Source organism: Pterocles gutturalis, unplaced genomic scaffold (assembly GCF_000699245.1).
Source record: "Pterocles gutturalis isolate BGI_N339 unplaced genomic scaffold, ASM69924v1 scaffold9846, whole genome shotgun sequence".
Lineage (NCBI taxonomy): Eukaryota > Metazoa > Chordata > Aves > Pterocliformes > Pteroclidae > Pterocles > Pterocles gutturalis.
Window position 1 is genome coordinate 21,438 of NW_010100376.1, and position 9,470 is coordinate 30,907.

Below are 9,470 nucleotides of genomic sequence, written 5' to 3' on the forward strand. Positions count from 1 at the left end.
ACTGCCGTGTCTCCTCTCAGGGCACCACGCGACCGCAGTGGGAGAATGGTCACAGCCCAAATCGCACTGCCTAAAGGCAAAATGCAGTCCATGTTCTTAACATACAGCATTTAAAGCAATTATTTGGGTTCCTCTCTCTTGTTTGTGGTACCAAAGGAAACAACTAAGAAAACCTTGAAATCCATACTTGAAGGAAATGACTGAAAATTATTTTAATCTTTGATCCTGTACAGACAGGTATTTTGGAAGCCCTGCTGTGCTGGGTTGCCAATCCCTTCTTCTTCAGAGCTACGGAAGACCCAGACAGTGACATGATTCATCTCTCAAATAAGAGAGAATTAATGTCTTATAGGAATTCTGAGGGTGCTAAAGTCTGTTTAATATATATATATATATATACAACTCATTGCACTTTTTTTTTTTTTTTTTTTTTTTATTTCTCAGTTTGATTCCCAATTACTCATACAGCTATTGCACTTTTTTTCCCAAGGCAACCCTAAAAGAGAAGCAATTTCCCCAGTTCATCCCACCGGTGGCAGCCCTCAGAGGCCAGGCCTCCAAAAGGAGGTGCTGTGCTCAGCACCTCAACCAGGAACTTTTCCTGACATGAACGCCAGGGCAGACGCAGGGCCAGCCAGGAGGATATGACACCAGACAGGATTTCCCCTTGATCTGACCAGCTGTCCTCCTGCCCAGGTGGAGAGGATCCTGCAGGACCCAGGATCCTACCCAGAAACAGGACCCACCTTTCTGCAGTAGGGGTGGGAAATGGCATCCCATGACTTCAGTATTGTGCCAACAACCGTGAGATGCCCCTACCCATTCCACTTGGTTGGGCTGAGGAACACTCCAGCACTTCACCACCGTGGTGCCTGCTAGGACCAACATCTCGCTGCTGGTGGCTTTTAATTGGGGAAGGGCCACCACCTGCGGACACAGGCTGTGGGTGACTCACTGTGTTTTGGTGAGCCTCATGAGCAGTTCCTCCCATCTAGCTCAGAAATCAGTTTAAAATGGAGAACTGAGGGGATGTCCTCTCCAGGGGACTTTTTGATGCAGGGCAGTGCATCGGGTTGATGGGGTGGCACAGCGCCAGAGGGGCAGTGCAGAGGGAGCAATTTACTTGGCCCTCAACAGGGTTCAGCATCTCAGAACTGCTCAGTGACAAGGACCATTGCTCAAAAGCCAATTACCACCACTGCTGTTCACATACTCTTAAATTTCCCATCACCAGAGCAGGAAGAATCTCAGCCAAGTGCATAGGAAGTAATATTATGAAGAGAAAAATACTCTTGAGGGCACTCTCCTAGCAAACCCCATGTTCTGACAGCCCCCTTGAACATGGTGAGGGAGAAAGGATCCACCCAGCACTTGGGAACAGCAAGCACCATCATTAAAAGCAGAAAGCACGAAGACGCAGGAAGTGAATCAGCCTGCAACGACCCCACTTGCCGCAGCCTTGGTTGCAGAGGGGCTTGCAGCCTGGCTGAGCCTGAGCCCACAGCGGGTGCCTGCAGCAAAGCTCCCTGACAGCACCAAAACCCCCTTCGGCTAACTACTGCCATAAACTCTTACTCCTCTGCATTCACTCCTTTAGGAGCACAAGGAGCTAAATTAATCAGATAGGCACACGTAATGAATAATTCAGACACCTCTAATCGTTACCCATTTTTACTAAGTTCAGTGATTGCTTGTGCACGTGGATGAGAAGAGGAACTCCAGCCACCCAACACCAACTTCATAATGAATTCTTCATTACCAGAAATTGAGATAGACCTTGGAGTTCAGTATTGGCATCAAAAAGCTTCCTGTTTCCTCAAAAACACCCGTCAAAAAAAACCAAAAAAAAACCAAAAAAAACCCCAAAAAACAAAACTCTGGAGTTATTTGTATCCCTTTAGGTCCCACAAAAATTCCACAACACATAGTAACATAACTGCATTGCAAGAAGAAGCAAAATCATCCTTGTCTGATATTCTCTACTGATTTAAAGGACTTTTCTTCCAAAACAACACATTCATTTTAGGTTTGAGGTTTCTGGTATGGGTGGTTTGATGAAACATCCATGCCACCAGGGCTCGTAGTCTGCCAGAAACAAGATACAGGGTACAAGTGTGAGTCCAAGCTGCCACCAGCCAGGAAAGTGGAGCAGGAAGGACAGGGACCACCCAAGCCTTAGCCTTTGAGCCTTAGTATGGAAAACAGCAAATAAACAAGAAGCAAACAACCCAAGGAACAAATCCTTCTGAAATTTTTGCTACCAGTAGCAGGGAGAGCAGGATTTCCAGCAAATTAGGAGATAAATGGGAAAGAGGCAGAGTTGTTGGTGGGATACGGAGTGAGCTTTTTAGCTTGTCATTCAGATAGGTTATTTTATTTTAAATTTTATAAACTAAGGAGGAGGAAAAAAAACCCCAACCAAATCAGTACAGAGGCATCCTAACAGCAGGCAAATACAGCAGCAGGGCACTGGTGCCATGCCCTCTCCATGCCCGCCAGCTGCAACAGCCCCAACCAGCTCACCTGAGAAGTTCAGGCAAAGATGCAAAAGGGAGTCAGCTCTGCACTGGATTTTAGGCTTTGCTCTTTGTCTTGGTGTCAGGACCACCACCACCACGTGGTCGCAACACCGCCTCCCCCCTCCCACTCCCCTCCCGGCAAAATAGGGAGGGATAGGAAAAAAAAAGTGGAACTTCGTGAGTTGAGATAACGACAGATTTTTAATAATACCACACGAGGAAAACCAAAGAAAGGAGAATATAACAATAAGACAGTATATAGAGTACAATGGAAACACTGATACAATGAAAATCTCACCACCACGAGCTTCACAAAAGAGACCCCTCTCCCGGCTAGCTTCCCCTTATATCCCGGGCATGACGTCAGCATGGTATCGAATATCCGGCTATGCCCAACTCCCAGCTTCTGCGAAGAATTAACCCTATCCCAGCTGGACCCAGGACACTCTTGCCATGCTGATTGCTCCTCTCTCCCCAGACACCTGCAGGGATGAGCACAGCATGGCTCAGGTAAAACCTGATGGATGCATCAGCACCAGCTACCAGTGCAGACGTGGAATTTGTACACTATTTCAGAGCCAAAGCAGCTGATTTTGTGAGTGTCCTGGGTACCTGAGAAGCCCAGATGTCTCCATCTTCCCAGGTGCCGATCTTGATGCTCTCTAAATGGCATCTTGATTGCTTGAAGTTTCACTGATCGAGTTACCAAGGCTGAGTCAGCACGGTGGTTTAGCCCACCAGCCTCTCCCCATCGCACTGGTGCATGTTTGCCTAGCCCAGTATGTTTTGATCACACCTTTCCCTAGTAGGTGGTGAAGCAAGAGTGCCAGTTAAGCCTGCTGAAAACAAAGTTATCAGGCTAATAACTGAGCCATTTAAAAAAGGGAAAAAAAGGCAGGTTCAGCTGGCTGGCTAGAGCCAGCACGCAGCACCGTCTGGGCAATGAGGACAACACACTCCTGCCTGCAGATGCCACGCACATGTCCATTTAAGAGTGAGTTAGAAATATTGTCCCCCCTCAGAAAACTAATCATTACTTGTAATATAAATACAAGAGGAAAAGATTTCATTTTCAGACTGAACCATTGCTTTTCAACTTTTTCTAATGAAAGAAACATGTTTCAGTCTTGTGATCCTTTTTGAAGCAATATAGGCACAGATCTTGTCCTTATATTTCAGTTGTTTTGCAAGTTCCAGTGACTTTCACAAGTGATGCACCAATTTTTTTTTTTTTTTTATTATTCAAACTTTCCATTGCATTAAATTCCTCTTTGGTGAGACGGTGCAGTCTCGTCTGCCCTTTTCTTGCTCTACCTCTTATTTCACACTGAACTAACTCTGCTGTACTTAATGGAGACATTCCACTCTACACAAGTAAAAATACCAATTTTCCTCCCTTTCAATTTACAAAAAATCTGTTCTCCCCCAGAAAAGTATCATTGCACAGTCATTTGACTAAGTTTAAAGCAGAGAAGTTCCTCTTTCAGGCCGAAACTACTATTTTGCTCACACTGAGCCTGGGAGGTTCAGCAAGCATTTCTTTTCCTTACGACCTCTTTTCTAGCTGACTCACCCACTTTGTCCGACTTTTACTGCTCTGTCTCACTTTTATTAAGGGAAGACAGCACAAGATCGTCTATTTTAACAACCGGCCTCACTCCATAATGGCCTGTGATTTATACCTTTTGATTTTCACAACACTCGCCCGCGTTAGCTGCAGAGCATCCAGAACTGCGGAGATGATGTGCATGGAGGTGAGTGACAGCCGCTGGTCCCTCTCGATACAGGAGCCACATGCGCAGGTGTTGGTCTCTGGTGAATACTTGCATGCTGATGTCCAACTGTTCTCTCAGGGGGATCTGAAGGCCTTTATCAGAAAAATAAGATGGGTGTCTCTGTACATGCTCAGGGACATCAGTCACTGTCCATCCTCCTCCGCAAACTTGTGCGTCCGTGCACCCTCGCACTCTCACCCACCACTGATGGGGACTTTGGAAGGCTGTTAAACCAGCACCATGCTTCACCTCCCAGAGAGCTCAAAGGATGATGAAGTTTCACAGGGGTGTTCAGCAGTTATCAGAGCTAGACAGAGGACAGATAGGACGTTGTCGCTTAGGCTTGTGCTCTCCATACCAGAATTTGTACATGGTGGTGGGATGATGGTGTCTCTATTTGCTGTTTGATTTACGTGCAGTACCACAAGAGAACATTAAGAGAGTACTGGGGTTTTTCAGAGGCAAAGGAAAAGGCCAACCCATAAGATTTTTATTTTATTTTTTCAATGTGGGAGAGGAGAAAAAAGACAAACATTTTGGTTCAGGGAAGAAGTACCATGGAAACCCAGCCCTATTCTCTGTCAATAGCAAGTTCCTCACTGAATTAAGCATCCAAATCCACAAGCACTCTGAGTTGCACAGCAGGATCACCTAGGGAATGGTTGTTCCTCAGCTGCTTGTGAGAGCCACTCTATGCCCTGAAGCGCACATACAGAGGGAGCTTGATTGCTACTTTCTTTGAGTGGTAAAACATAGACACTGTTCTCATGTATAGTGACAGCTAAGCATTTTTTATCTGTCTAACCGCACATCACGGCATTCAGGTCCCTAAGTTCTTCTTTGTTTATCAATATTGAAAGCATTGGCTTTTCTAAGCCTATATTTTTTAATCTCTGTAGTTACAAGTTTTGTCTTGTTTTGGTGCTTCTATGCTGAACCCAAGTCCCCATGCCACAGCAGGTACCAGGCTTAGCCGTACCAAGTGCCCACATGTGGGGGGCTCAGCTGTGGGCAGCGCTGGCTTGTCCCTCCCTGCCAGTGCTTGACCCCATGCTGTCCCCGGGTGCTGAGGGGGAGAGGAACAGCGGAGGAGCCGCACTCCCTGCCTGTGTGGGCATTTTGTTGTGACAGTCCCTTTCCACTCCCTCCCAGCCCTGCCACACTGCTGCTGGTGTTTCTCTGTCCTGTCCAACAGCCTGCACTGCCTGCAGCAGTATGGGGCCATGGCACTCCCCCAGCGCTCCCTGGCACCCTCCGGTTACAGGACTTGTGCTTATAGGAAAGGAATAAACTGTTTGCTGTATCCCACAGGCAGCCATCCCAAGAGTGTGGCTTGCAACAAATACGGATCTTTCCCCTACAGTGGGGTTACAAAGTGCCTCCACTGCCCGCTTGCCTCTCCTAAGCCACAGACAGGCAGAGATGTGGTTTGGTCTCAAACATCCGTGGTCCCACGTGGACGGAAAGACCTGAACCCTGTGCACCATTCCCCAGGGTCCACACATGTGCACCTCACCAAAGCTCTGGTGAGCCATGTGCTCCCACCCACAGGGCACACAACTGAAGCCCTCAGCTTGCCATGGACTCCAGGCTCCAGTGCATTACTCACTAGTCATCCTACCGCCTCTGCTTGCTTTCTTCAGGCTAATAGAATATCTTTGAATCTCATTAAAATGGCCAGATTGGCCAGCTGTGCAACACGTGCTTTTACTTCCCTGCAAACAGAATGTCTCTGAGCTTCATGTCAGGATACTGCCAAAGCTGGAGCTCCCACGTGGCCCTGGGGACCCCGTCCCTCCCAGGCTGGTCCTGTAACTGCCCAGGGCTTTCCCTGGGAGTAGGGCTGGGTGAGGAGGAGGGTGGCACGACACTGGCTGAACCCATGCTCCCCATCACAGCTTGCCAGCCAAAACAAGCGCGATGCTGAGCACCTCCACTGCCTTGAGCAACATCAGCAGGCTGTTCCTGGGAGGTGCTTCCCCGTGTGACACAGTCCCAGGCTCTGGTTGACTTTCATGCAACCACCAGGCAAAGGCAGGTCAGGCATGTTGAATGGATTTCCCTGGTATCCACAGAACAGACTTCTCTACATAACAGATCGATTTATTTTCAGTTAAACTGAAAAGGCTTCACAGAAATTTTAAAGACTCAGCATATCAGATACGATCTTTGTCCAGCTTGAGCTAAATCTTCCTGCCATCCCCTCGCTGCAGCGTGTAACTGCAGTTCAGATCCAATTAATTTGGACATGTTTCTTCTAGAAACATTCCCATACCTGCTTTTTTTTACCTCCTCTCTGCAAGGTTTTCTTAACGCTTCTCTTAGAACAAACTTTGTTAGAAGACTCATGAAATTCAGTATTTAAACTACCTTGTGGGGATTCTTTCTTAGGGATTAATAATTCATCCAGAAGAGTAAACAATCCTCATATGTACTAACTTTGATAAGAGAGTACTACAGATGAGACACATTTCAAATTACTACAAGAGAGATTCAAGGCATTCGTTTTAAAAACACACTCCACAAAACCCCAGGGTTGTGCATTGCAAGCCTGCACTAAAGCTTCCTAGGGTTCTGGCTGCTGTGTTTTTTAAATAATTCAAAATTCTGGTTTTTTTTGGGTTTTTTTTGTTTTTTTTTGAAGTGCCATACTTTCCCTTGTTATATTCACCATACATACCTTTTGCAGTTTCACTATATATTTTCCACAGATTACAGTAAATAAAAGCTACAGCTGTGAAGGTCTAGGACTGAGGGAGATCCCTGCAAAACTACCTGTCACAACTGAAATCCTCGACTTCAGCTTCAACGTGCTCCCTTCCTTGAAGAGTTCAACCTTCTCTGAGCTGAAGTCTCTTCTCTACTTGGACTTAACAAGGTACAAGAGAGTGTTCTTACTTCTGCACATCAGGTTGGTCAAATCCCCCGCTTGAAGCTGGCTTCTGGAGCAGGCTTTCCTGCCTTCACAGGGAAACCACCTGTAGCACTTGCAGACAGCTGGTGAAGTATTTTGCTAAGCAGAGATCGATCTGCTTGGGCAATATGTAGGCTTCTTCTCTGGTGACAATCATGTGCAAGCCAGTGGGTGAAATACGCTTTTTCCACGTATTACTGCTGCTAGAACCATAGTGACAGCAAAGTCACTGAAGCAATTTTTCAACTCACTTTTCTATAAAGATATTGTTCCCTAAAACCTAGGAAAAGATTGGTTTGGTCCTTGCAAGTGCCCAGCTTTTTCTATAAGGAAATAAATTTTCATTTTATTAAGCTGGACACTAAAAACCTCATGTCTCCCTGATTTCCACAAGTGCTTCCTCACACCCATCATTTCACGGCAAGTTTTTCTTCTTACCAGGACACTGAGTTCAAACATGAGCTTACAAATACCAGGCAAGCATCACTGGAAAAGAAAGACATTTTTATCCGTGTGAAGGCAACTGACCATGAGTTCTTACAGATATGAACTGCAGTTTGGGTTATCATATATACTGGGAGAGTTTTGCAAGCCATACCGCTGATGCTGGTTTCTGTTGCTCCCTCAAGGTGTCAGATCAACTGGGTGTATGAAGGCGCCTTTCACAGCAATAAGCAGCTGAAGACAATCGTGCTGACTGGAAACCTGCTCATGTTTCTGTCTGACACAGCGTTCACTGGTCCACAGTCCCTGAAGCAGCTTGTGTTAACACAGACGGGAATAACCAGTATATCCTTTATTCCAATGTCAAATCTAGACAGCTTAGATACCCTCATCTTGGGCAGCAATCACATCTCTTCGCTGCGGCTCCCTCCTAGCTTTCCAACTCAAAACCTCAAATACCTTGACTTTCAAATGAACAACATAAGATCAATCACAGCAGAAGATGTCCGTGTTCTGCAGAAGACTAGCAATATAACTCTCATTTTTAAAGGCAATGATATTTTACACATTGAACCTGGAGCTTTCCAGTCCCATTTCTACAGTTTGGACTTTGGGGGCTGCGCTGACATCCCTGGGGTCCTGGCAGGAATACAGAACTCCACAGTCCAGACCCTTTGGTTGGGAACATTTCAGGATGTGGAAAAGTATCCCTACATAAGCCCAGATGTTTTACAAGGCTTCTGTAATATCTCTGTCAAGGATCTCTACCTGCAACTGCGGCACTTCAGAAACCTAAATGCCACCACGTTTCAGTGCTTGACGAAGCTCCGAAAGCTGGACCTAACTCAAACTCACATCAGCGCATTGCCCGCTGGCATCAGTGACATGGGCTCACTGACAGAGTTAGTTCTCAACGCAAACTCCTTCAAGCACCTCTGCAATACCAGCTCTGCTGCCTTCCCCTCCCTCACCCACCTCCACATCAAGGGGAACTTGCAGGTCCTGCAGCTGGGCTCTGGCTGTTTAGAGAAACTGGGACAGCTTCAACATCTTGATTTAAGTAAGAGTCACATTGAAAGCTTCAGCTGCTGTAACGAAGCACTGAGCGGTTTGAGGAGTCTTCGTTACCTGAATATGAGCCACAACATAAAGCTCCACGTTCAAGACATGCTTGTTAAGGACAGTGCTAACCTGGAGCTGCTGGATCTAGCTTTCACCCCTCTTCACATCAACACTTCACAGGGTCCTTTCCGAAATTTGCATCTCTTGCAAGTACTGAATCTTTCCTCCTCCCACATTCATATTAGCATTCAGCATCTCTTTCAAGGCCTGGAAAACCTCATGTTCCTGGACCTTAGCCAAAATAACTTTGAGTTGGGGATCACGCCAAAGGACAAACTGTTCCAACAGCTATCCAATTTAGAGGTGTTAATTTTATCATCCTGTGAACTCACAGCAATAGATGACCAAGCATTTCACAACCTCAGCAAGTTACGGCATGTTGATCTGAGCCACAACAAACTTAAAGCATTCAGCACAGATGCATTTTCAAACCTCAAGAGCATCTATCTCAATTTTGCCCACAACAGTATCCATATTGTACCACATGACAAGCTAGCATCCCTAGCTGGCCACTGTGTAATCAATTTAAGTTACAACCCTCTGGAATGCACCTGTTCCAATACTGGTTTAATCACCTGGTACAAGCAGAATCTGGATAAAATTGAAGACCCTGAAGGAACAAGATGTTCTGAACCCAAATTGCTAGCTGGGGCTCAGCTGGCCACTGTCTCACTCTCCTGTGGGATCAGCACAGCA

At 46.3% G+C, this 9,470-nt stretch overlaps 1 protein-coding gene across 1 annotated transcript in view; it reads left to right on the forward strand.

Moving 5' to 3' along the window:
• Positions 1–4,135: 4,135 nt before the first annotated feature.
• The window catches only part of CD180 (CD180 molecule), a gene marked incomplete at its 5' end in the record, with an annotated part of 6,036 nt that continues 701 nt past the window's right edge, over positions 4,136–9,470 (forward strand). Inside the window, 3 exons of the mRNA XM_010079539.1 lie at positions 4,136–4,273; positions 7,006–7,172; positions 7,838–9,467. Coding sequence (XP_010077841.1) covers positions 4,136–4,273; positions 7,006–7,172; positions 7,838–9,467 — 1,935 coding nt within the window. The remainder of the gene's footprint in view (positions 4,274–7,005; positions 7,173–7,837; positions 9,468–9,470) is intronic.